Here is a 24,397-nt window from a genome sequence, read left to right on the forward strand (position 1 = left end):
TTTCGTTCTTCAACGACAAAAAAACAATGACGTCGGTGGCTGCAAAATCAGAGAGCTGTTTGTATTATTTGCACTGTTTGCAAGCTAACTAGTGTTTGCGCAGTTTGCGCAGTTTGATCCTTTGCTGTGTAGGGGACAATTGCTTGCGCGGAGTGACTTTCTAATACATCAACATCCATCTACTCTCACTGCTGCTGTTGTCGGACTGGCCCCTTTCATTTGGAATAGAATACCTCCCTAGAGTATATTTAAAGAAGCCATGGCCAATACCCAAGTCATTCCCCCAGGCGGAACCTGGTTCGATACTCTCCAAAGAGGCTTTGATGCAGTCCCCGTTTCTGACGACAACGCCATAACAACCTCCGAGTTCCTCGAAGCTGCTGAGGCTCTGACGACGCTCTTTGGTATATCTACCTTTCATATGAACATGTATTAGCTTATCGAAGCTAATACTTGATGCTACCGCTAGATCTCCTTGGTTCTGTTGCTTTTACTCCAGTCAAAAATGACCTGCTGGGTAACATCAAGGTACCGAAACCCCCCCAACCCCGCCTTTCTTTCCCTAGCCTTTACTGGTGCTAATTACACCATCCCTTTTCAGAAAATCAGAGATAGACAGCTTGCTGCGCCCGCAGAATCAGAGACTCTCCAAGCGCTCGTTCTTAATGAATTAAAAGCTAAAAAAAACACTGCCAGCGGTGGCTTGCTCTGGCTTCTCCGGTACGTTGTGTACGGCAATGGAAAATAGAATACAAACCTATTTCCACCCCTTAATTACCCGCCTCGAGGAATCAAGATAAGTAGTTACTAACTACTGCTATAAAAAAATTTATGAAGGGGCCTTGACTTTACTGCCAAAGCCCTTCGTCACAATATCTCCCACCCCAACGAAGAATTGTCTGCCTCATTCCGTGCGGCCTACGGCGATACCCTGAAACCCCACCACAATTTCCTTGTGAAACCCATTTTTGTCGCCGCAATGGGAGCAACCCCTTACCGCAAGGATTTCTACAGGAAGCTGGGTGATGATCCGGCCAAGTGCCAGGCAGCTCTGGAACTGTCCACGGCTTCTTTGGAGAAGATAGTGTCCATCCTCAAGGACTTCCTGGAGACGCCAGAGGTGAAGAAAGCGATATCATAGTAGCGTGGGATAGATTGATGCCTTCTTCTTTGTCCGGTTTTCTTTGTTGTGTTCTCGATTTCCCTCAATATTTCTCATTGTTTCAAATATAGGGAACGATTTCATTTTGTGGCTGGATCAAACCGATCCCCCTTTTCCACAATAGATATTCGATTATATATATGACATCACACGGCTGCCTTTTGGGCCACAATTTCAACTGCGAAAACCCCAATATATGCGCACTGCCAATGAATCGTGTTGAAGAACGGTTACATATATACGGAGCAGTGTGCAAAACCTGTGTAAATAGATATTGGGGAGATTAAACCTCCTCATATGCTACAGAAAATAAGGAAGTAAACCAAATAGCTGATCTAGTCAATTCTACTCCAGTCATCATAGAGCATATCTCAGGCCTTTCAAGGCCGATATAGACATTTTGCGCACTCGCTCTTGTACTCTACAATGTCAGTAGCAGAAAGACAAGTACAGGACAGTAAAGAAGTATATCTATTTGTCAGAGAGATGTTGTACATGTACATGATTCCATGCCATAATATTCACATCAGACATATTATTTTATTTATAAAAAGCCAAAACTAAAACAAAAAAAGGAAAAGAAAGTAAATCATTATCAAACTCGGGAAATAGAGTAGAAGAAAATTGTTAATTAAACCCCCCCAACCCCAAATATCTATCACAAACTCACATCTCTATAAAAATCAAACCTTCCTCGTCGATTCTTTCTCATCCTCCTCCGCCTCCGCCTCTTTCCTCTTCCTCTCCTCTTCCTTCGCCAACTGATCCGGCCTCCGAACAGCGATATCCTTCGGTCTATAGTCACTGAAATACCTCTTCAATAGATTCTCGATGAGCCAGCAGCCAGCGTAGTCTGCCAACATCAGCGCTGTCAGCGTGACTTTGAACCCAGTGCTGAATGGAACAAGGCGGAGCTTCTCGTTGAGCTCCGGGATGAACTCCGTCGCACAGGAAAAAGCGACACCGGATGTCAAAATGAGACCCCAGTACATGCCGCGATTTTCGCGAATGGATTCGCGGAATGGGCGGCCTTGGTAGTTTATGGAGAAGGTGGAGATTTGTTGGATTAGTTGGAGGAGGTAGATGGCGCTGTTAAGGAGGGAAGGTTCGAATTCGCCTTCTAGATCGATTTCTTCTTTTTTACTGTAGGATTTAAAGAACGTTAGTCAGATCTATGGGGTATGGTATTTTATAGCGTGCGATTTAAAAGAGGGGACTTACGGCTCAATAGTATAAACGTAGCTGGACAGATATATCAAGGTTGCGACGTGAATGGCAAATTGGCCCAGGACGGACCCCATAATGTACATATTGAAAATGTTAGGTTGTGGCCGTTCCTTAGAGAGGCCTTCGACAGACTATTTGAAGTTCGGTTTGTGTGAGATCTCCTGTTGACACAATACCAAAATCAATGATGGGTTGGAGGTATGTACATACCTTCGCACGAGAAATTGACAAAAAGCATACACTCATGAGTATGCCACTGATAGTCGCCTGGCCATCTCCAAATCTAATACCGTCAAGATATATGACACTTAAGCTGTATGCACTAATTAGACAGTTAAGCGCTAGGATCTTATACATTTGGATAGTTGCAACCAGCGTGCACCGGCCTTGGCGGATGATATTCGGGATTGCGATCACGTTTGCAAGCTTGCTAGTGAAAGGTGCTGCAACCGAAGCATCGCCAAGTTTGATAGTGGGTGGCTCGCTGTCATCTAATTCTTGCTCCATCATTGTGGCCGTCAGCTTATCGGCAAATCCGGCCGCGGCGAGTGACGCCTGCTGTTGTTGACGTTGCTGAGGCGTTAGGTTCGCGTTCGATTGTTGTATCGCCTGGGCGCCTGGAGAGGTAACAGTTGGGACCCCATTTCCTTCAGTCGCAGCGGGGCCAGTGATTCCCTTCCTTTGTGCCTCACGAATCATTGCTTTTTCGTAGTGCGGATTGTTTGGCCCGGGAGGATACAGATGCGCCACGTTTGCGGGAACTGGGGGAGCGGGTTGGTTAAACCTTTGCATCAATGAAACTTGTTTCTCGTAGATCTCTTTCATCTTGTTGTTCCTCCAGTGCTCCGCAATCTTATTGAGATCATCCTGAGAGCCATTCAACAAGGCAACACCAACGTGAGCTTGTTTAAGTGCACCAACATCATTGGTACCATCGCCACACATAAGAGTCGTGTATCCAGCATCCTTCATACCCAGCAGAATATCTTCCTTCTGTTTCGGGGAGACGCGAGCATATACCCAAGTATGTCGGAGAAGATCGGAAAAACCCTTCTGGTTCTTGAACTTCGCTAGTGCATAGCCAGTAACGCAAAGATCCTTGGTTGCCAGAATTTCACGGTCCAAAGGTTGGGTGGGGTCAACATCAACACTGAAAGTATCGTCGATAGTCCGCCATACTAGCTTTGTCCCAGAGTTGTCGTTCTCTGGTGCATCAAGAATCAGGACTTCTCTGTCAACTATTTCTACCTGACGAGCAACATGAGCTGCAGTGAGAGGGTTATCACCAGTGATCATAACAACACGGTGACTGCTCTCATTGAGCATGCGAAGTGCCTTTACAGCATCATCTTTCAAAGGACATTGCAAAACGAGAAATCCGGCAAAGTGCAGGTCCGATTCCACATCCTCTCTTTTCAGATTATTAATTCGTCCTTGGCCGAGTTCCGACTCGGTAGAGAGGTACTTGTAGCCAAGAGCGAGAACACGAGCACCGTTGCGAGTAAAGTATTTGAACGTTTCTTCATAATGGGGAGGGGTGGAAACCAGCATGGCTCTGATGGTTTCAGGGGCACCTTTGACACCAACAAATGTCCCTTTGAGCTTTTTTGATGTCTGTCGATCAGTGCTAACAACGGTCGCAATGGCACTTTGGCGTTTTAGAGCAGAAGAAAATTGGAATCTTCGTTTGATTTGAACGGAATCGAGAGCCCGGCCCGGTTGTCGTGATACTCCGGTGGCCTTGCTTGTCAAAATATCATTACGACCCAGGACCCATCCAAGAGAAGTCAACGTTGCTTTTTCCATCGGGTCACCAACAATCTCCCCTTCATCCAATTTCACAAGGGCGTGTGCTGTGGCGAGGACAAGGGTTGTCTCATTCGCGACTTTTTCAACGGGAGTAATATCAGTGTGGGCTCCATGTTTGTCAGTTTTTGCACCTGCATGTCCCAAGGTAAGGCCAGCAATTCCATCTACCAAGAGATCTTCACCGGTGAGGGTTCCAGTTTTATCGAAGCATGCAATATCAATTCGTCCGGCATAGGGAATTCGGAATGGTTCGGTACAGAAAATGGCAAACTTGCTGAGCGCAGCCAGGCTGGTGTTGACCGCTAGGCTCAACTCCATTGGGAGTTCAGGAGGAACCACACTAGTGATGATCAAAACGCAGTCCAACAGTAACTTGGATCGCTTTCGGTCCCTTGCGACACCCTCCTGCCAGACATACCAAGAGGCAGCAATAGCAAACATTAAGAGGAACAAAATAAACAACAAGGCTTCCACATTGTTCGCAGAAACACGCTCCGTGGAGTAAATCATGGTGCGCACTAGACTGCCTTGGCTGGTTTCAAAGCCAGTTTTCACAACGACACCCAGAGCACCATTGTCAGGAGGAGTCGGAAGACCATTGGGAAGCGAATCTGAAGAATTGGGATGCGTAATTTGTAGAACCTTTGTCCCGCCATATAAGAAGGAGTTCTTGTCCAAGCCCTCGGAATCAATCTGATCGTCGCCCGGTCGAAGCTGGATGGAGTCTTTGAGCAGAGGGGTACTTTCGCCAGAAAGCATAGCTTCATTAACAATTACACTGCCTTCAATCATGAGAATATCGCATGCCACGCCGCTGTCTTCTTTCGTCCGATTGACAGATAGAACGTCGCCTGGGAGTAATTTATCGCTCGTGATCTCGGTCCATGCGTTCTTTCGGTAAACCCAAACGTCGTATGGTTTTATGCTCATGCCTCGGAATTCATTAAGCGTCCTTTGCCGTTGCCATACAACCGTGCTTTCGAAAGTCACCAACATAAAGAGAGTGAATAGCGAGTAATACCAGTATTCATCCAACATCCAGAGCCCGACGCAAAAGACTTGGAACACGAAGAAAGGCGCGACAGCATGTTCCTTGAATAGTTCGGTAAAGGTAGGAACAGGAATATCGAACGTATTGTCACCATAGTGGTTTTGAGTCTCATCAATTTCCCTATCTGTCTTCAACCCTTGGCTGTGTTGGAAAGTCTTGAGGAGAGGTTTCGGTTCTGCGTCAATAGCGTACGAAAGTGGTGCGAAACATTTTCTATCCGGATAATACAAGAATCGGCGCTTCTGGAATAGAAAAGAGATATCATCCTTTCCGCCATATTTTTCTCGAACCAATGGGCAAATTTCCGCAGATCCGGCGTTGACCACCGGCGAAACCTTGATAAGTTTTGCTGAATGTACCGATTTTGCCGTAGTCGTGGTGAACAAAGCGTCGACATTAACGTTCCATTTCGTCGATAGCCATACTAATGCCTGTAAGGAAAATATTCCTCCTGCCCATAGGAATGTCCACTCTGAACCCTGGATATAGGTATCATAACGTTCGGGGGAGAGGTAGACGGCAAGGAACGCTGGCCAGATGATCAGGAATGGCCACACATAGGTATGGAGCTGAAGCGGAAGTGGGTTATGTAACGACGCAGACTGTATCTGAGTGTTATCGACAAGGCGCGGCCTTTGTGCCAATGTTAGCTCGGAATTATACTCAAGGCTCACTCCAGTTTATGTCGACAGACACTTACATGATGCCGGAGCTGGCTTTGGAAGCGCGCAATCAGGGAGGTGGAGAGGATATGCGGAAACCAAGTCCCATGAGGAGAGTCTATATCAAGATGACAGCTATACCAAGCGCAGGACCCAGGAGCTCAAGGAGAAAAAAGAATGTCTCGCAGCTGTTGATTGAAGCTGTGTATGTGCCGTCTTTGTAAACCAGCTTCGATCTTGAACTTGTTGGAAATTCATTTTCTGGCATGTTGGTCTTTATGACGCTTATGTAATCGAACCCAGATCCACGGGTTTAGGCGCGGCCGGATGAAAGTATTCGTCGAACCGTGGACGTCTGCGGCAAGCGTCCAAGGACTTGTCAAAGATATCAACAGACATTCTCTGGGTTCACAAAAGTGAGTTCGTGGACATAATACTACACAGCAATCACGAAAGATTGCCTTGAGAATATCATTTTAAAATCGGAACTTGTTTGAAAACTACGGGTTTTTGAGCAAAGCGTCGGCAGAGCGCTTGTATATCGCTTTTCTACGAAACTTCCTCAGCGTCCCCGATGACCTCCTTGAAAATCTCTGGCAATACTTCTTCCGCACCGCCCCTAAACCACCAATTTCCTTCATCCATGCCCCCGACTTTTTGCGCGGACTCCCGATCAGGATTTACAACGCAGACCTTGGCACCCTTCTTTCTGGCTTGGGTAACTAAAGACAAAACCGGATGAACCGTAGCAGCTGTACCGATTACAAGCACCAAGTCTATGTGGCCATTGCTCTCAGGGTCTCTATCAATTTGCTGCAGCCAGTCATGAACCCTCTTAGTCTGGGCAGGAGGCATGGTTTCTCCAAACCACGTCACGCCGGGGCGGAGTAAAGAAGAACAGCTAGGACAGCGAGGAAGCGATTCCTCTGGAACGTGAGGCAAGGGGAAATCTGGATCGGAGATGGAATGAGTGCTGGGAAGCGTGAGGGCGGGCACGATTGGGTCGTTATCGTCCGCGCGGCTATATGTGCAGCTCTCTGAGCTACATTTGATCGTGAAGTAATCGCCATGCAGATAGACAGTAGAAGTTTCAGGTTGTCCAGCGCGGGGGCAAAGTCCTACGTTATTGTGGCTGTTAAATCCCGCTTCGAAAAATCAAGGCCTCCTGCCGCCTGGTTGAGTATAGCTTACTATCAATGTTTTGACACACGGTCAGCATCCCATTTCCCAATTTCCTAGCCAGCTTGGCCAGGGCGTAATGTGCCTTGTTGGGTTCTGCCTTCATCGCCCCTCTTCGCCTATCGCTATAGAACCACCATACCCGGCTTGGGTCCTCGCGAAATGCACCGTATGTACATAACCGCCGAACATTGTGAGTTCTCCAGAATCTGCCTTCATCCACATATGTTCCGATCCCGGAAGCAGCAGATAGTCCAGCCCCAAGAAGCGTGAGGATACGCTTCGATGACTTCACATGTGTTTTGAACGAGTCGCACGAGGCACTGTCAATGACGAAAGTAGCAGCCGGCGTCCTCTCGGCACGTAAATGAGCTCTCTGTCGAGCAACATAGGTAGCTTCGATTTGGCTTGCCAAGGCACGGTCGATTCCTTGCCAGACTGTGGCGGGGGGACTCGCTGGCTTAGACATTTTTGTCACGGCAAATAGCAAACAACACAATCGTTATTGCCTGTTGCCAGGTGAGTTTAGAGGGACGAAAGGACGCTGTTGCAACCGGAAGGTTGCCATGTTTGTTGTGCTTGCTATGTATCCCGCAGTTGTTTGCCTTGGTTTCGGCCTATCAGCATTAGTTACACATAAATACTCCGTAGTTAATCGAGCGTTGTGCTCTTTGTTTATTTCTCTACCCTTGTTTGACTCAATATCCAGTATTTAACAAAAACAACTAAACTAAATATAGGGGGCTGAGACCAAAGTTCCGGGGGTCCCGACAGCCATTGACCATACACTTGTGGATATTTATTCCAATCCTTCACAAAGTATCTTATCTTAACATATACCATATACAGCGGCTTACCCTTGGTACTTACCCCGTCGCCCAAACCTGAGTGGCAGAAGCCCGGACATTAATTGACTAGGAAACCCTTGATCTAGTCGAAACATTTGAGAACTTACTTAGCAGCGCACACCATATCTTCCCAACGAAATATTGCCGCTGATTTTTCAGAAGGCTCTTGACGGCATCCGATTTGAAGGGATGTATGCGCATAAAGTTCATGAGTTTGAACACGATGAACTCCGCCGTCTCAGGGTCTGTTGCGGTTGAGATATGTATGCAGTAACAATAAATTGCTTAAGTGACATAGTTAATGTAGTCGCATACCCGGATAATTGACTTTGCAGCTAACACTTTCTTGTAGGGAGGTTTGACGCCCATGTTCTGAGCGTGTTTGTTGAGCGCATAATAACAGATACGTCGCCGGGACTTTTTGGCTTCTTGCAGCTGTATCCAACATTTATGACTCGGGTGACTATCTAGTTATCTCTTAAGGCCTCTTTTCTGGGATCTTGCGCGCTCGTTGATGCCGTACGTTCAACAGCGGACTACATGGTTGCGAATCTTCCCATGATAATCAGAAAAGCCAGGATGTACCGCGCGAGAGCTATGAAGCCTCTCTGTGGGGCGACATTCATATATCTTACCGATTCGAGGATGTCCAGAAAGTTACGACGGAGATACAAAAGGTCGTATCCTCCAAAAGGCGTTCTAGACAGAGCTTTAACGGCAGCCTCGTACGAGAATGATGTTGACCTTCTTAAAATTCTCCTGGCAAAGGGAGCAAACGTTGACCATGAGGATATGTTCTTTGGGAATGCGTTATACACCGCTATTTTCCTAAAGAACATTGAAGCAACGACCCTCCTCTCTTATTAGAAAACGACGCAACTTTAGCATGCTGCGATATGTTAGGGAGGACGGCTCTACACATCGCCACCATAAAGGGGTACACCGATTGTGTACAGCTAATACTCAATCGAGTACCGCCAGCCGTCATTCATTGTCTGGACTATGAGCTCCTTGCACCACTGTCAAAGGCAGCGGAACTTGGCCATGTGGAGATTGTTAATCTTCTCTTGCAACAAGCAATGTATATTCCCATACACGAGATTCTAGAAACGTCACGCCGTTGCAATATGCTGCTGCCCAAGGCAATTACGATGTTATGGACCTGCTACAAATTTGGCCCGAGGAAACCACCATCCCGAATGGGAATTAAGAGCTCATGGCAGTGTAAGTGCAGACTGGACGGGTAATTTTGATGTAGAGGGCCGTTACTCTTGCAATCTCCGACCTTCACTGGCAGAGTTATATTTTACCTGTGCCGCGAGACTGCTTTCAATGGCGCCCCGTGGAAGCTTCACTCTCCAGTTTGTAAACGGCAAAAGCTACAGCATACAAACTGCCCTGCAATGCACAGGCTAACATTCACTGATTAGCTTTCTCAACTTTACACACACTGGCTTGACGGCGCATATTTGGTTCCTGGAATGAATGTTTCAGTTTTGCTGATAATATAATGAATGCCCTTAGAGCAAATAAATCATCCTTCATAAAACGCCATTCATATTCCGTTTGTTCACTCTCTTTGCGTGGATATGTCACTGATTATACCTGGGCCATTAAGGAAAGACCTAACTTTATATATAAGCACATGAATCAGTTTTCTCGTTTCCAACTCTCTACTTTCCACTATCACCACCTTTAGGCTACCCTATTCTTACTGAATTTGATCCTCGCCAAGCAACCTGTTTATTCCTCTTCTCACGCCTCGCCAGCATCAAATATACCCCAACGATAAACCGGCTCTCAGCCACATAGCATATCCTATAACAATCTTCCTACCCATCTGCCGAGCTACCCCACTCATACGAGCTCGTGACAGACTTTGCCATCCCTTTACAAACAGCCTTCCCCTTAACTCCTCCCTCCCCCCATTTCCTTCCAAGTGTCTTATATTCACAATTGCGAAACCACTAAAAACCACAATGGGACAAGCTTTCTCTTCTCCCGCCAAGATCCAATGCCCAGATTTTGCTACAGATCGAGAACCAAGCAGCTTTGCTTCCACTTCTAAATCATATCGATCCCCTAAACCGCAATACGCTTTCCGCTGCTGCCAATGCAGGCAACCATCATTTAATGGGTTGGAATGTGACGGTTGTGGTCATCCTCAATGCCGTCGTTGTAAGTAGAGAACCGGTGGAAACCAAACTTTCCCAATGTTTGTCTGTGGTACTACTGTTTCCACGATCAGGGGCTACAACTGCTTGGATATATCTATGTCATTCTGTTGCGGTATTGCCTATGGGAGTGCGTGGCTTCATGAGGTGACTTATGAGTTGCACCCTTGGTTTTCTTGGTTGCGCTGTTAGCAGTCAGTATCAGAAAAGTCATTTATCTGCAAATATTCTTGTGATCGGCGCATGGTTAATGGGTATTTCGAGGTTGACCTTGCAGCTATATAGCTGCATGCCTAAACTGTGATAGCTGCTTCACCATTCCAATCACGCACTTACTTTGTTTCTTAAATTACAAATGAAAAACTATGTGTCTTGAATCCTCACCTGTTGCAACTGCTACTTCCTGGCTGTGGAAAGTTGTTCACGGATTTTTGCGGTTTTGATGAATTCTACGGCGAGTATCTGGAATTGGAATCTCTAGAATATATTTAAGCTTGTCCTGACATAATTCACAGTCTGAAGCGACCCCGTAGTTTCTGCAATAGTAAATGTCCCAATATTAAATATTACTTGTTACTGCTTCCGCTCGTCGCGGCTAACTAAGCGCTCTCGCCAAGCAGCCGCTAATTAACCGATCTCCACCGCCAAGCAAAAAGTATCCCGCCGGCCCCCAGAACTAACCTCCGAACGCCGGTCATACTTCGACACACACACTCTCTCCGGGCGGGATATCTACAACATCCCTACTCAGCTCAGTGCTCACGAGCCTCCCTCTCCCTGCGAAAATTATGCCGAAGAGGACTCTGGGAGGAGGCCGAGTCTTGGGCAGTGGAAGGTCTTTAACTCCTACTGTCCCAACACCTTCGCCGCGGAAGGACTCCCGCTTCCACTCCCCATCGCCCAGCAGCGTTTCTCTCAATTCCCAAGGTGCTGCCTCTCATATCTCAGTAGATACGCAGGACATAGTGTCTCGAATATCACTGGAAAATGGAGATTCATCTATATCGCGGGCTTCGGCGGCGGCAGGAAGCTCCCGGCTCGCTTGCCCCATTTGCAACGAAGAGATGGTAAGTTTACATCCGCCTTATTTGGTGCTTGGACAACAACCTTTTGTGTCCATTTTACTTTATGTTATTTTTTTGGGAAAGACTCATTATGATGCTAACTAGCTTTTCTCAGCTTACATTGCTGCAACTGAATAGGTAATAATATGGGCCGCGCTTAGTACATCCCCCAGCCTCATCGCTAATGTTTGGGCTAGACACCTTGACGATACACACGCGAATCTCGAGGACGACCGGCAAGTTGAAGTGAAGGACTGGTTTCAGATACAGGTGGAGAAGGCGAAACGATTCCAGCCGTTAGCTGTCCTGAATCAGAAACTAAAAGGGCTCGATGTCTTCGAATCAAATCACAATGCGGCAGTGTCCGTTTCCGTCCCCACCCGAACCCCGTTAGGTCAGGCAGGTCCTGAGCTATCAAGGATACCGGATCCAGATGAAGTGGTTACAAGAGAACATTGGCAACCTCGTGGAATGTACGATGTATGTTTAGAACCTATGTGCCAGAAGCGGCTTACAGTTACCAGCGGTAGCGTCAACTGCCGCAAGTGCGGGAAGCTTTTTTGCGAGGAGCATACAATGTATCAAATGAAGCTGTCCCGATCTGCTCAACATGAACCAGTTCGCGGCTTCTGGTGCAGAGTATGTGAGACTTGCTATAAGTCGAGGGAGGGGTATAAGAGCCATAACGGTAAGCTTCAAAGCTTTTTGAGGGATAGGGCGTTTTTACTAATCCGTTGAAAAGGCCAGGAGCGTGACCACACTGCGCTATTTACCGACTTACGGAGGCAAAAAGTAGACAAGGCATTTTTGGAAGTCTCGCGCCTGGAAAAGCGGCTCACTCGACTTACTCAACTCCTCTCTACACTTCCAGCAGATCAGATTCAATCAGGGGCCAATAGACGATGGTCTATAGCGTGGCAGAATGATCAAAGGAAAAAACTTGAACAATCCGTCGTTAGCTGGCAAGACGATGCAAGCGTTCCAAGATGTCCATTCTGCCAACAAGATTTTACTAGTTACACATTTAGGAGGCATCACTGTCGAACATGTGGGAGGGTGGTCTGCGGCGATCCAATAACAGGATGCTCTTCCGAAGTTGGCTTAGAAATTTCTCCAAGTATGTTTAATGATCCCAGCTTTGTTTCACTCGTACTGATCAGTGGAAGACATTCAAGTTTCAGAGAAACCGCCGACGACCCACGAAAAAATCAACATTGACGTTCGTCTTTGTAAAGAGTGTAAATCTACTATATTTGACCGAAGAGATGTTGCCCAAGACCTCATTAAAGAGCCCCCGGATCTTCGGGCATATAAGAATCTGGTACAATTTGAGAAAGGCATTCGGTTGCTATTGCCAAGATTCCAAAAATTGCTTTCCGCATTACAGTTAGTTTTAGCCCACCACTCCAAGGCCTTCCCAGTAGTCTCATCACTTAATTTCCCAATACAGAGACCCGGACAAAACCCCGTCCCCTACCCAGCTTTCCGATGCCTCCAAAGTTCGTAGGCGCCTGATGGATTCCTTCGCTCAGTATGACGTTGCCGCCAGACGAATACGCGACCTGCCAACACAATCTCCAACACAGGCCAAGCTCCAGAAAGCTATCTACCATCAAGCCACGAATTTCCTACATCTCCATATGCTTCCCTTAAAATCACTCCCCAAAGTCCTTAAACATGCAACTCCCCACGGTAGCAAGCTTCTCCCTAATACCAACACCGGAACGATGAACGGCGGCACCAGCGCTCTCGCCGCAATAAGATACGGCAACCGAGATAGTGTAAATAGCACTACTAGTCTAGCTAGCGACAATAGCAGCGCGATCTCCGCACTTGAAACGGAAGAAAAATCTCTCCGCGAACGCCTCATCGTGCTTGAGGAGCAGAAGTTCTTCGTAACTGAAATGATCGCTGACGCCTACCGCAGACGCAAATACGATGAGGCAAGCAGCCTTGCTCAAAATGCCGAGGACCTCAGTAAAGAGATTGATCGCGTTAATGGAATGATTGGCCAGTTGGACTTTGAAGGACTATATTCCGGCCAAATTTCCTGAAGCGAGACCGTACCTCATTTTTATATATACCTTTTCTGCTGCACACCTCAAGAAACCGCAAGTTTTCCTTTTTTGAAGTGGATGACTTGATTTATATCAACTCAATTGTCAAATTTTAATATAATCCCCGACTCAACCTAGGCTCAATGCCACTATCGCCGGACAGCACAGCGCCCTCATCCACCATCCGTCCCGATCGACCGTATTTATTCTCGAGACTCTTTTCCTATCCTCCAAATTGATGAAACGACGCGAACGCAACGACTTTTCTTATTTCTGAGTTTTATGACATCTTTGGCGCAAATTCCACGACAACATCAAAGCGATGCCATCCTTTTCCTATTTTAGCCTGGTTTTGTTATCTTACCATTTGTTTCCCATCAGTCTTACGTCCTTTTTGGATTGCCTTCTTTTTCCTTTTTTTTTTTTTTTTTGGATATATAGACACGGTGCCGGAGGTTACGCATTCCGTTGAAGGGAACCAATGGCGTTCTTCTTTCGTCTATTTATTTTTGGACAAGGAGGCTAGCTATTGCTTGTCATATATGTATCTGCCTTTTCTTTCCATTCTTGGGCGCATCGACCTAGCGGGAGTTACTTATCGGTGTTACTATATATGTGTATTCTGATTTCCCCTTCCATACCTATGCACATACATATCACTTAATATGAAATTGATGTCTGTAGCATGAATATTGGCTCTGTGGGATAGTGTGATTCGCCATTCGCTGTGTGTAGAAGAGTCCCACACGCGGGGGTATACTCAGGCTGGTGTATATGGGATCAACACCACACCAAACCCCCGGCCCCTAGCGAAGCATATATTGAACCAATAGGAAGAAAGGAAGGGACAAAAGCCAAAGCAAGCAGACTGATAGCATATGCGGAGCCCAAATGACGATAAAAACATAATCATTGGCCATGCCGGAGGGGCCGACAAGGAGAGAGCCACCCCGTATCCAAACAAATTGGGCATACAACAAGTCATAATAGAAAATCCGGAAAGACAAAATCCGCCTCAAGGCCACCTCGGAGAGCAAAAAGACGACAAATAATTAACGCAGTTAAAGGCAGAACACATCCAACGGCTTCTTCAGATACGGTGTACCGTGGCAGGTGTAGGGAAGAGGGCAACAAGGTCTTTCCGAGTAGTGCAGTGAAGTCAAGATCATTCTTGTGGTTCCCCTGTTGTATCCCCTCCTGTCTCTGCCGCGGTCCCTTCCTCCCCATTAACCACCTCCGTATCTCCTCCATTTCCATCCACGCTACTCCCCTCGTTTCCACCCACCTCATCAACCCCATTAACAACTGCCCCACCGCCGCCACCACCACCACGTCTAACCCCTTCCACCTCTTCCTTCAACCTCTTAACCACACCCATCAACTCAGCAACCTGCCCTTTCAACTCCCTAACCTCCAACACGCACGGGTCAAGCTCGACATTCGGCTTCGTCTCCGAAACCTTCAGATCCCAATTCTCCGCCTGGAAATCCATAAGCAGGTCCTGTGCCGCTTCTTCCCATTCCTGGACCGTGTCGTCATCTTCTTCGCCCAGGCGGCGGTTGAGGCGGATACGTCTGGCGTTCAGCGTCTCGACCAGGGCGGTGATGAGGAGCAAGGGAGAGTAGATCACGCCCATTACGTAGTGGTTTAGGCGCTCGTAGCGGGCTGTGGGGAGCCACCATTCGAAGGGGATGATGAGGAGGAAGATTTCGATTAAGTTGAAAGCTGATTAAGGGGGTGGTTTTGTTAGTGGCAAAACAGTGATGATCAGTTTTGTTGATGAGAGAGAAGAGAGGTAGTGGAATCAGTGGGAGACGTACGTGCTATGAAAACGTTTTCATCAGGGGCGCGGACGAATTGCAGAGTTCTGTGTGCGAATAGGGCCATGTATTCGTCTATAGCGTTGCCGGTGATATCCTCGTATGCGCTGTTATATAGAGCAATGAGGATGTTAAGGAGGACTAGATGGACGGTGGTCAGACATTGCTGTATATCTACAATACGCAGGCAGAATCGATATGGCGTGAGGGTTTCGGGAGGATTACTTACTGACCATCACCACGAAGGTGAAGAAGTAATATAGTAGAATACCAAAGGGGGCCGAGAATTCCTGGAAAACGCCAAAATCCGGGCTTTGCATGACACTGTTTGCCATTCCCTGGAGAATAATCGAAGGGGTCATGGCGTTCTGGGGGTCAGCTTGGTCCATTCCCATGAACCCTTGCAAGAATCCAACGATGACGACTCCCAGTAGGGCAAAGAATATCAAACTCTCCTTCATCATGACCTTCAGGACCACGAGCATGGCGCCGAAGAAGCGGAATGTGTCTAGGTAGAGCAATATCCGGCCCCAGAACATCGGGGCTGAGAAGGCTAAGAAGTTATAGCTGAGCGCATTGAACCTCATTCTCTCAGCGTCACTGCTATCTGGCGAGTGTGTGAGGGCGACGACGCGTAGGATGAATGAGACGATAAGCAGAATGTAGAGAGTGGAATTGAAGGCGTTCCAAAAGCCAAAGTAGAAGCGCCCTACTTTCCAAAACTTGGTAATCTCATCGCATACGAAGCCCAGTGTCATGATATAGAGAAGTCCCTCGACGACATCAAGATCACCAGATGGATTGATCGTGTTTATCACGATCGTATATAGGACCAGGTACAACAGAGAGAAGAATATCTGCACCGTATTCTGATAGATTGGGGCTCTCAGTCTATCAGGGTTGACGTGTGACCAGTAATGTGTGTTGACTCTTTCTGGGTATTCGATGAAGGTGGAAGGGTCTTTATCGTCCTGGCACAGCCAACCATGCCAGAGATACTTGATGCATTTCTGGTAGCCAGAGGACCCAATTACTCGTAAGGCATGAAGATCAACCGCCCGTTCGACAGCGTTGACGGGAGGGGTATTTTCTCCATCAATGCACATCGAGTAGCGTTTCAAGAGCACATCGTGCATGAGGTAGTCTTGGTTTTCTTCAGCTTCGATTCTGTGAAATGTAAATAAATATATAAATAAATAAACATATCAACAAAGAGCATGGCCCATTTTCACGCAGGCCAGATGGAGTGTGAGCGGAAGCCATAGAATAAAAATGAACATACATTCTCTTCGCGAGCATTTCGCAGGCCACAGCTCTCAGTTGATGGAGATCTGAGTCCCAGAGTTCTGCTAGTGCTTGCAGCTTGAACCATCGCAGACAGACAAGCAGGCAGTACACCACGCATGCCTTGTGCTCCTCGCCACCCGCTTCGCGTGCGGTCTGGATCACGGCCTTGGTGATAACGTTGCTATTCGCCTTGGTCACAGCATCTTCGTCGAGCTCGCAGGAGATAACCTGTTCGATCTGGTACTTCAAGCGGAGGGCGACCTTGGTGACCTCCTTAGCCGGCAACGCTGGTGGCAAGGCTTCGTTGCGTCGCACAGGGAGCACTATTTACGGCTTCCTGTCAATATTACAATGCACATGTGTAGAGAGTACGACTTTTAGTTTACCAGAGGAAGAGAAATGAAAATAGAGTTGTTTGTAGCAATTGAGAGAGGCATGTAGTCTGACGACATAAATAAATCACTTACATCTGCGGCCTTCATGGAGCTCCCGATGAGCTCGACGGTGACCGTCAGAACTAAACAGACTGGCCCACCGTACCATTTTGGAGCAGCTATTGCAGCGATATGGTTTTCAAGTGGAAATAGAAGTCGGGTATGGTTATTGCTGACGAGCAGAAGAGGGGATACAGAGAGTAGTTATCTTCAATGGGCAGCCATCTCTTCACTCAGTCATGGTTTGGTGAGACGAGGAGGTTCTGGGGGAGAAGCATTGGGCCAATTGCTGCGGGGAGTGAATCTACATTATTAGTTAACGTTAACTACATTGTTAGCGTCGATCCACACCGCGATCGATTAAATAGCTCCTAGTAAAACCCAAGGAGAGTTCGACGAAACAATTGCCTCTGAGACGTGGAGAGTTACAGCCAGCCACGAAACGGAGAGATATCTATGGCTTGGTATTTGTTGGCGTGATTTGCCACTGGGCTTGGTGTCAATCCGTCCTGGGATGTTTAGCTATGCAAAACAACTTACTTAATTAACAACCGAATCTTCTTCTTCTTCTTCTTCTTCTTCTTCTTATTATTATTATTACTACAGCGTACGCTGCGTCGGCTAGTTGGCCTTAGGCTGTTGCAGACAGTTAACCATCTCTAGAGTACGGAGTACGTAAGGCTTAGGAGCTATGTCATAGGTGGGGATCCGTACACACAAATACACCGCACAAATTGAAGCTGTCCTGCTTTTGATTTTTGATCTACCGCTATGTCCCCGTTTAAAAAACATTGCCAATACGGCTGGTCATAAATCCCATAGACTCGTGACTCACAAGCTTTTTGGAAAAATCGTATGAAAAAGAAACTGAAAGGAGGAAGAATCAGGGAGGCACAAATTTGACAAATTCTTTCGCTCGTAGAATTTATGCGTCGACAATGCCCTCGTCGCTCTCACTCATATCCTCATCGCCGCTGACTTCCTGGTTCTCCCGCTCTCTCTTCTCCATCAGAGCCTGCAATTCCGCATCATCGTGCTCAGTTACAGCCTTGGGCGCCATCTTGACCACGCAGGCCCCTCCAGAAGCCCGGATCTTGGTGTCGATGCTCTTGATAGCCTCCTCCAGCACAGAGATACCATGGTTCTTGTCCAAGCAGTGGCTGGTCAACACGTATAGTGGTGGAGATACAAGCTTCACTTTGACCTGGGCATCTTGCGTGTTATTTGATTCCGCAGTGCGTAGAGCATCCTTCACAGCATCGATTCCATCGTAGCCGAAACAGGTAACCTCAACGTCCGCACGGACTTTGGTGGGATGCGGGGTGAGTTTCTTGCTGATGTAGGTTTGGAGTTCGTCCTTGACCACTTCGTTGGGGAATGTTACGTCGTCCCACACACTCGGGTTTCTGCATAGGAGTTAAATTTTGTTCTGGTTAGCCGTATGTGTCCTTACTATATTACTATTGAAAATAAACCTCCAGGTGGGTAAAAGTCATACGTGATGGAAAGTTTGAACGCATCGATCGCATGACCGAATTTCTTGTTCAGCGGCCAGCCAATTTGCGAATAAAGCGATTCCATAGGGGTCTTGGTCTTCTCCGCAACGTGGCGCATAATCGAGTGAACCAGCTTGCCCTTGTTGTACCGTTCTTCACATTTGATGACATCTTCGGGAGATACTCTTCGTTTCGACAAATCGATATAGCCTGATTCGCAACGCCGCATACACAAGTATTAGCCCGCGCAAAATCCCCATGAAGTCATGAAGACCCTAGTGCCGTTGACATTGACGTACCCTTCTCTTTATCAACACGAAGTACGACCACGACCTCATTCCTTCCCACTCGAATAAGTTTTTGTATACTTCTGATACGTCGTCTCGACAGCTCCGATAGCAAGATCATTCCATCGATATTGTCGTACTCCAGCAGTTTAACGTATGCGCCCATCTCTGCAATCTGTTGGCGGGATATAGACCGTTAGACTCCCGATTCCGCAACACCACATGTGACTGCAGGTTTTAAATTCTTTTGAGCCGTACCTGCTTCACGTTCACCATCACAAAACTATCAATCTCCGGATACTTCTCCTCATAGAAACGGCAGTTTGTTAACGACATGGTGGGCGGTGTGTGCCTATCGTAGGCGAGCGCACTGTGGGGGAGGGGAAGGAGATGTAATTTGGAACTCTCGTGGGGTTTCGTCCCAAGGGGTCAGGCCAGAATAGGGAGGTAAGAACGGTAAGGGAGTAGCTATCGGTTTTCGAAGGTGGCACCGCAACTATAGAGGAATGTACTGGTGTGTTGCGCAAACTGGCGACCTGTACCGTGACGCTTGACGCATTTGACCCTTCTCCGAGTTTAGTTTTTTGTGGCCGCAGAACCTTGAGAGCGATGCGGGTCAGGTGACTTGACTGCTTATGTCATTGACCGCTTATCGGCCATTCCGCCGCCTGCACCAAGACAATTCGCGACAAACCAACCGAAACCAACCCCCAGCAGCGACGATGACGCTGAGGGATTGGAGCAACCCATAGCTAACTACTGGCTACTTCGGCCCGTGAAAGTGAAGCGTGAAGCCCAATTCATGCTCCCCACGCACCACGTCCCCGCTCACTAGCTGAGCCGTAGGACACCTGCTAGAAAAGTACTATATCACTATAAATCGACCTACAGAGCCATCCGAAATCCCCAGCTTCTTCCTACAGTTCTCCAGGTGCACAAATCCGGGAATAGGCAGTTGACTCGGTTCCATCCCACCAGGGGATTGCCCATCCAAATACTAGGAATACGATGTCTGAGTCCGACTCTACCAGAGCCCAACAGGCCTCGTCACTTCGTGACCGTGTGGCGAGTGTCTTTCGGGCGTCACCCGCCCAACGCAGTTCGCCGTCCCCTCCACCCATTGGCGTCAGCCGGCAGGGACAGGGACTGGATGCAGGCTCTCCGTCTCGGGGTGAGATAACTCCCAGAACAAGACTTCTGGAATCGTATGAAACGTGTGAGCCAGTATGCGGTTCCCGCCCTTGCAATCATGGGACTTTTTCCCCTCGTCCCGGTTCCGCTAGTCAAGAAACGAGCAACAGTCTCGTCCAAAAGAATGGCACTCGTGCATTTCCAGATAGTCCGCGTGGGGGATCTAGTATTCATACCAGCGACAGGGATGATGCTGTACCCTCTCCTCTAGGACTGCCTCCTGGAGCTACGACAAAGCAATTGGCCAAGAGGCATGGCGTGAACCGCCGTAACATGTGCGTGGCTTTTTAGAGACCCTGCCAATTCTGTCGTATATTTATCTTGGGCTTTCTGCTGATTACATTCCTTTTGACTAGGTATATTTCTTACTATGTTCCTTTCTTCAATTGGATAACGCAATACCGCTGGTCCTTCCTCCAAGGCGATTTAATATCAGCAATTACCGTAGCCTCGATATATATCCCAATGTCTCTTTCACTCGCATCAAACGTTGCCCATTCACCCCCTATGAATGGTTTATACTCATTCGTTTTCAATCCCCTCGTCTATGCGGTTCTGGGGAGCAGCCCGCTCATGGTGGTGGGTCCGGAAGCCGCGGGATCCCTTCTCGTAGGGACTGTGATCCGGGGTGCCATTAAGTCCGGCGAGGCTATGGAGGACGATCCTGTCATGATCTCCCAAATAGTTGGTGTCGTCACAGGGCTCTCGGGGGCGATGATATTGATAGGCGGGATCACTCGCCTGGGCTTCCTTGACAATATTCTTAGTCGACCTTTCCTAAGAGGCTTCATTAGCGCCATTGGCTTCATGATATTCGTCGATCAGTTGATCCCGCAACTAGGTCTTACATCACTGGCGAAGCAGAGTGGGTCAGCGAATGGCAGCAGTGTTGAAAAATTAGGATTTCTATTACGAAATATAACTTCTGCCCATAGCCTGACAAGCGCTGTTGCATTTGGTAGCTTCGCAGCCATCATGATTTTCAGGTACAGTTTTATTCCTATCTACATGTTGAATTAAACCGGCGAAAACTTTTTATTAACACTATTTATCTCAGGATTCTAAAAAGGCGTCTAGAACCACGTTTCCCTTCTGTTGTCTTCTTCCCTGATCGGTTTCTGGTGGTCTTCCTCTCCGCCGTGCTCGCATGGAAACTGCAATGGAATAAAAGAGGGTTGGATGTCCTTGGTTCCCTGAAAGAGGAAGGAAATCCAAGTTTTGCGTTTCAATGGCCATTTAAGATGTCACACTTGCGGCATCTTCCAAGCGCAATGAGCACGTCTTTCATCGTCGCGTTGCTCGGGTTCTTCGAGTCGTCTATTGCCGCGAAGGGTCTTGGTGACGCAAACAATGACGGGATAAAGGGCATCTCGCTTAGCGCCAATCGCGAGCTAATCGCTCTGGGTGCATCCAATGTAATTGGTGGATGCTTCATGGCACTCCCTGCATTCGGGGGATACGGACGAAGCAAGCTCAATGCTGCCACCGGTGCGAAGTCCCCTATGAGCGGCGTGTTTCTCGGTCTAATAACTCTGGTTTGCATACTCTATCTGCTGCCTTATTTCTATTATTTGCCAGTAAGTGCTACCGTCACTCAACTCAAATGGAGAGTTTCTCGAAAAACAATGCTCCCAACCCTAACACGTGCTCGCACTCCAGATGGCTGTCCTCTCCTCCATGATTTCTGTGGTCGCTATATCTCTTATCGAAGAAGCTCCAGACGACCTGCGCTTCTTCTTCCGTCTCCGTGGTTGGTCCGAGCTAAGCTTAATTTTCATAATCTTCTTCTCAACAATCTTCTACTCGCTCTATCTCGGGATCGCACTAGGCATGGGCCTTTCCATTCTACAAATAATCAGGCACGCAACCAAACCCCGCATCCAAATCCTCGGGAAAATACCCGGCACCCATGACCGCTTCGAGAACGCAGAAAATGTGCAGCCCGAGAAAGTTGAATTCATCGACGGCTGTCTGATCGTCAAGATCCCCGAGCCCCTAACGTTCGCCAACACGGGCGATTTGAAAAATAGACTCCGCCGCCTAGAATTCTACGGCACGACCGCGGCACATCCGGCTCTACCGCGCGTGCGCGCGCCTGAGCATAACAGAAACATGATCTTCGATATACATGGTGTCACGAGCATTGATGGCTCAGGGATCCAGGTGCTTAGTGAAATTGTCCAGGGGTATGTTGATCAGGGGGTACGGGTGTTTTTCTGCAGGTACCCACAGCCCGGGACGGAGATATACCGGATGATGGAGAAGAGTGGAATTGTCGATGCTGTTGGGGGCGTGACACATTTTGTTCGTAGTGTTGACGAGGCCCTACGGTTGACGGAGATGGCGGAGCTGGGTCATCCGTGATGCCACGTTTTCATATAGGGGCGGCATAGCGGAGTGTCTTTGGGGGGATATGAACGAGAAAGACGTAGAAAGGTAAAACAAAGAAGCTATGCATATAAAACGACGTGATGATTTGGGATTTTTAGTTTTTCAAGAACTTTTTGTTTTCATTTTGTTTCATTTTTTGAATGCACGGGCTAGCGTTTATTTTCCTAACATTGGATTTTGTTTTCACTGGTGTTTTCCTTTTTATTTTCCTTCCCCAAACTTTTCTTTATGTAACCAGAAAGACACATGGGCATCTATAAATGTTTTAAAATAATTTAATGAAATTAGTGCTGTAGAAAATATTGAGCTTTATTCTTCCATTTTCATACACTGCAAAGTCAAGTATCGTCTCAACTAGAACATGGCAAATGTCAAACACAACACATAGCTATTGTACCTTCGTTTATATATATATAATACAAGTTAAATTTCGCGAATTATGATGCCAGGTGCTGTATGACGAAGGGGCCGCGTCCAAAGTGGACAGGTGAATGGCCATCGGATAATCAAGGCGCGGGGGCATCATATGTCATGTACAAAACAACCTAGCAACCTTAGCCATTTCCAGAAACAATATATCGGTAAATTCAGGAACCCCGGCACACATCTAACAAATGAATGGGGCTGGAAGGGCTAAGGGCGGCCTTCGCGGACGGTTGCTGAAGGGAGCGAGAAGCCAGCTCACACACGCCAGTGATGTCGTAAAATCCGAAATACAAGTAGCTAAATAGTGCCCCCGGACCGGTTTAAATGCAGGGAACCAGTGAATTATCACTGCCACGAGGCAAAATCGCGCGCTTCATGGGTGCCGTTAGCAAGCCTCAAATCAATAAAGTATGTCAAAGGTGAAGAAAGCGCCTGGAACCCCCTATCACATATGTATCCACAAAACAATGAGTCTTACCCATATATATCAGAATGGCCCTCCATACTCAGTCATCACTTTCACCCGTTCAGACCATCTCCCCCACATCCGCACCCGCATCCGCACCCGCACCTCCACTTCTCTCAAACCCTGCGTCTTGTCCTCCCAATTCCAACCGCTGCCTGAACAAGCCCAAAACCGGCACAAGTTGGATATCGAGATCGTTCCTGATCCCACGTAGTTCATCCAGGAGCGGCGCGACGTATTCCGGAGGCGGTGGGTGCGGCCGTAGCCACTCCCAGCCGAATTGGACGGCGAGCCAATGCCAGACCTGTGTCATTGGGGTAGGGGTAAAGATTAGGACAATGACAAGGAGGATTACGAGGCCTTCGAAAGTGTCCATTATATTATACCATTTATGACTTGTCTATGAGCTAGTTCTGGTCTGAGTAGAGGCGGTGGAGTGAAGGATTGGGAGGGAAGACCTGGCGGAGGAGATGCGATATATACTAGGTACCAGGTATCTGACTGAGCAAGCTTTTTACTAAGACACAGCTGAAGATGAGGCTGGAATTGCGCGGGAAGGCGTGAATCCCGAGTGAGTTACTTGGACGTGGAAGGCGCAGATGCTAACCCATACCAATCACTTCTGTGAAGCAGAACGTAACAGCCAAACGATTGCTGGCCCATGTAGGCAAAGAAAGGCACACGATTCACCATCGAACACATCACCGGGAGAACGTCGATGGAGTGCTGAGATTCAGCGGTGATTTAACCAGCCCTTAACCACCCTCTTCCGCCCCCATTCTCGACGGCGAATCCTCCGTCACCGAGCCACAGAGATTGGCGGTTGAATGAAGTGCGTACGGGCGAGCAAGCTGCTTGCCGTTGCCGTCGGTGAATCGTAATACCAGTGCAGCCTAAAAGCCTGTATAAAGGGGGGAAACGCATGTTTCTACTTCATGGAGCATAGAAATCCAGAAAGCCTTTCCACGATATCTGAAGAGCTAGCATGAATAATATGACCAGAGGGTTATTATCAGGGAAGAATGCATGCCCAGTCGCGGTAGAAAGTTTAGATAGAAAAGGAGAGAGAAAAAGAAGAAGAAGAAAAAGAAGAAGAAGAAGAAAGAAAGGATAAAACAGCATTAAGCTGCTGTTTTTAACAAATCTGGCAGAGTGCCCTTCATAAGCACGCTTCGTTATATCATAACTTGAGTATCATTTTCAGGAACTTGGCCCAGTCAGAAAGGAGATTAATTAAATTTCGCCTCAGCCCTGAAAGCACGACGGTTCTAGTTTGAAAGGAATACAGATCAAAATAAGCATTTTGCTGTAGTCGCAGTCGCCTGAAAGTATCATCATCAACCTCCAGGTACTATTTGCAAAGAAA

General features: G+C 47.6%; 10 protein-coding genes across 11 annotated transcripts; 5 read left to right on the forward strand and 5 right to left on the reverse strand.

Moving 5' to 3' along the window:
* The first annotated feature begins 108 nt into the window (after positions 1 to 108).
* BDBG_06598 (glycolipid transfer protein HET-C2) lies at positions 109 to 1,737 on the forward strand. Its single transcript, XM_031722680.1, has 4 exons — positions 109 to 404; positions 470 to 528; positions 602 to 720; positions 838 to 1,737. The coding sequence occupies exons 1-4, from the start codon at positions 260 to 262 to the stop codon at positions 1,139 to 1,141; spliced, it is 627 nt and encodes a 208-aa protein (XP_031579518.1). The 5' UTR covers positions 109 to 259; the 3' UTR covers positions 1,142 to 1,737.
* BDBG_06599 (ATPase) lies at positions 1,389 to 6,221 on the reverse strand. Its single transcript, XM_031722681.1, has 4 exons — positions 5,950 to 6,221; positions 2,600 to 5,882; positions 2,384 to 2,520; positions 1,389 to 2,305 (listed from the first exon to the last, which is right to left on the reverse strand). Coding segments are annotated over exons 1-4 (3,882 nt in total). The 5' UTR covers positions 5,952 to 6,221; the 3' UTR covers positions 1,389 to 1,845.
* A 16-nt stretch (positions 6,222 to 6,237) lies between these two features.
* On the reverse strand, positions 6,238 to 8,209 carry BDBG_06600 (SIR2 family histone deacetylase). The gene is made up of 2 exons (XM_002623115.2): positions 7,103 to 8,209; positions 6,238 to 7,029 (listed from the first exon to the last, which is right to left on the reverse strand). Exons 1-2 carry the CDS (start codon positions 7,557 to 7,559, stop codon positions 6,461 to 6,463), a joined length of 1,026 nt encoding a protein of 341 aa, XP_002623161.1. The 5' UTR covers positions 7,560 to 8,209; the 3' UTR covers positions 6,238 to 6,460.
* Positions 8,162 to 8,805, forward strand: BDBG_17419 (uncharacterized protein; the record flags this gene model as incomplete). Its single annotated transcript, XM_031725142.1, has 4 exons — positions 8,162 to 8,201; positions 8,291 to 8,318; positions 8,410 to 8,457; positions 8,508 to 8,805. The coding sequence occupies 4 exons, from the start codon at positions 8,162 to 8,164 to the stop codon at positions 8,803 to 8,805; spliced, it is 414 nt and encodes a 137-aa protein (XP_031579520.1).
* A 29-nt stretch (positions 8,806 to 8,834) lies between these two features.
* Positions 8,835 to 9,580, forward strand: BDBG_17420 (uncharacterized protein; the record flags this gene model as incomplete). The annotated part of the gene is made up of 1 exon (XM_031725143.1): positions 8,835 to 9,580. One exon carries the CDS (start codon positions 8,835 to 8,837, stop codon positions 9,183 to 9,185), a length of 351 nt encoding a protein of 116 aa, XP_031579521.1. The 3' UTR covers positions 9,186 to 9,580.
* Positions 9,581 to 9,631: 51 nt separating this feature from the next.
* BDBG_06602 lies at positions 9,632 to 16,290 on the forward strand. Of its 2 annotated transcripts, XM_031722682.1 has the most exons (6): positions 9,632 to 11,179; positions 11,292 to 11,314; positions 11,374 to 11,864; positions 11,919 to 12,293; positions 12,343 to 12,562; positions 12,627 to 16,290. In XM_031722682.1, the coding sequence occupies exons 1-6, from the start codon at positions 10,901 to 10,903 to the stop codon at positions 13,228 to 13,230; spliced, it is 1,992 nt and encodes a 663-aa protein (XP_031579522.1). In that variant the 5' UTR covers positions 9,632 to 10,900; the 3' UTR covers positions 13,231 to 16,290. The 2 variants fall into 2 exon arrangements, with proteins under 2 accessions (XP_031579522.1, XP_031579523.1); XM_031722683.1 differs by having other exon boundaries at positions 11,282 to 11,864; positions 12,627 to 14,366.
* On the reverse strand, positions 12,267 to 17,214 carry BDBG_06603 (potassium ion channel Yvc1). The gene is made up of 5 exons (XM_002623118.2): positions 16,808 to 17,214; positions 16,336 to 16,663; positions 15,283 to 16,220; positions 15,054 to 15,194; positions 12,267 to 14,958 (listed from the first exon to the last, which is right to left on the reverse strand). Exons 1-5 carry the CDS (start codon positions 16,881 to 16,883, stop codon positions 14,399 to 14,401), a joined length of 2,043 nt encoding a protein of 680 aa, XP_002623164.1. The 5' UTR covers positions 16,884 to 17,214; the 3' UTR covers positions 12,267 to 14,398.
* Positions 17,215 to 17,248: 34 nt separating this feature from the next.
* On the reverse strand, positions 17,249 to 19,093 carry BDBG_06604 (translation initiation factor 2 subunit 1). Its single transcript, XM_002623119.2, has 4 exons — positions 18,816 to 19,093; positions 18,570 to 18,732; positions 18,273 to 18,480; positions 17,249 to 18,180 (listed from the first exon to the last, which is right to left on the reverse strand). The coding sequence occupies exons 1-4, from the start codon at positions 18,891 to 18,893 to the stop codon at positions 17,700 to 17,702; spliced, it is 930 nt and encodes a 309-aa protein (XP_002623165.1). The 5' UTR covers positions 18,894 to 19,093; the 3' UTR covers positions 17,249 to 17,699.
* Positions 19,094 to 19,137: 44 nt separating this feature from the next.
* Positions 19,138 to 22,467, forward strand: BDBG_06605 (sulfate transporter). The gene is made up of 4 exons (XM_031722684.1): positions 19,138 to 20,023; positions 20,105 to 20,734; positions 20,806 to 21,325; positions 21,408 to 22,467. The coding sequence occupies exons 1-4, from the start codon at positions 19,566 to 19,568 to the stop codon at positions 22,110 to 22,112; spliced, it is 2,313 nt and encodes a 770-aa protein (XP_031579524.1). The 5' UTR covers positions 19,138 to 19,565; the 3' UTR covers positions 22,113 to 22,467.
* BDBG_06606 (uncharacterized protein) lies at positions 22,434 to 24,371 on the reverse strand. Its single transcript, XM_031722685.1, has 2 exons — positions 23,044 to 24,371; positions 22,434 to 22,936 (listed from the first exon to the last, which is right to left on the reverse strand). The coding sequence occupies exon 1, from the start codon at positions 23,405 to 23,407 to the stop codon at positions 23,093 to 23,095; it is 315 nt and encodes a 104-aa protein (XP_031579525.1). The 5' UTR covers positions 23,408 to 24,371; the 3' UTR covers positions 22,434 to 22,936; positions 23,044 to 23,092.
* Positions 24,372 to 24,397: the final 26 nt, after the last annotated feature.

Source organism: Blastomyces gilchristii (genome assembly GCF_000003855.2).
Source record: "Blastomyces gilchristii SLH14081 genomic scaffold supercont1.14, whole genome shotgun sequence".
Lineage (NCBI taxonomy): Eukaryota > Fungi > Ascomycota > Eurotiomycetes > Onygenales > Ajellomycetaceae > Blastomyces > Blastomyces gilchristii.

Bases quoted from the DNA above. Each gene is read 5' to 3' on its own strand.
- BDBG_06599 (XM_031722681.1), bottom strand. The intron at 2,521-2,599 runs GTATGTACATAC...AACTTCAAATAG, and splicing joins TGTCAATTTCTCGTGCGAAG to TCTGTCGAAGGCCTCTCTAA. The intron at 2,306-2,383 runs GTAAGTCCCCTC...TAAATCCTACAG, and splicing joins TACGTTTATACTATTGAGCC to TAAAAAAGAAGAAATCGATC.
- BDBG_06598 (XM_031722680.1), top strand. From the start codon at position 260: ATGGCCAATACCCAAGTCATTCCCCCAGGCGGAACCTGGTTCGATACT. The intron at 529-601 runs GTACCGAAACCC...ATCCCTTTTCAG, and splicing joins ACCTGCTGGGTAACATCAAG to AAAATCAGAGATAGACAGCT. The intron at 721-837 runs GTACGTTGTGTA...AAATTTATGAAG, and splicing joins GGCTTGCTCTGGCTTCTCCG to GGGCCTTGACTTTACTGCCA.
- BDBG_06605 (XM_031722684.1), top strand. From the start codon at position 19,566: ATGTCTGAGTCCGACTCTACCAGAGCCCAACAGGCCTCGTCACTTCGT. The intron at 20,735-20,805 runs GTACAGTTTTAT...TATTTATCTCAG, and splicing joins GCAGCCATCATGATTTTCAG to GATTCTAAAAAGGCGTCTAG. The intron at 21,326-21,407 runs GTAAGTGCTACC...CTCGCACTCCAG, and splicing joins CTTATTTCTATTATTTGCCA to ATGGCTGTCCTCTCCTCCAT.
- BDBG_06602 (XM_031722682.1), top strand. From the start codon at position 10,901: ATGCCGAAGAGGACTCTGGGAGGAGGCCGAGTCTTGGGCAGTGGAAGG. The intron at 11,315-11,373 runs GTAATAATATGG...TGTTTGGGCTAG, and splicing joins ACATTGCTGCAACTGAATAG to ACACCTTGACGATACACACG. The intron at 11,865-11,918 runs GTAAGCTTCAAA...TCCGTTGAAAAG, and splicing joins GGGGTATAAGAGCCATAACG to GCCAGGAGCGTGACCACACT.
- BDBG_06604 (XM_002623119.2), bottom strand. From the start codon at position 18,893: ATGTCGTTAACAAACTGCCGTTTCTATGAGGAGAAGTATCCGGAGATT. The intron at 18,733-18,815 runs GTACGGCTCAAA...TCCCGCCAACAG, and splicing joins TGATGGTGAACGTGAAGCAG to ATTGCAGAGATGGGCGCATA. The intron at 18,481-18,569 runs GTACGTCAATGT...GTTGCGAATCAG, and splicing joins TCGTGTTGATAAAGAGAAGG to GCTATATCGATTTGTCGAAA.
- BDBG_06600 (XM_002623115.2), bottom strand. From the start codon at position 7,559: ATGTCTAAGCCAGCGAGTCCCCCCGCCACAGTCTGGCAAGGAATCGAC. The intron at 7,030-7,102 runs GTAAGCTATACT...ACAATAACGTAG, and splicing joins CGTGTGTCAAAACATTGATA to GACTTTGCCCCCGCGCTGGA.
- BDBG_06603 (XM_002623118.2), bottom strand. From the start codon at position 16,883: ATGGTACGGTGGGCCAGTCTGTTTAGTTCTGACGGTCACCGTCGAGCT. The intron at 16,664-16,807 runs GTAAGTGATTTA...AGCCGTAAATAG, and splicing joins GCTCCATGAAGGCCGCAGAT to TGCTCCCTGTGCGACGCAAC. The intron at 15,195-15,282 runs GTAAGTAATCCT...CCGTCCATCTAG, and splicing joins CACCTTCGTGGTGATGGTCA to TCCTCCTTAACATCCTCATT.
- BDBG_06606 (XM_031722685.1), bottom strand. From the start codon at position 23,407: ATGGACACTTTCGAAGGCCTCGTAATCCTCCTTGTCATTGTCCTAATC.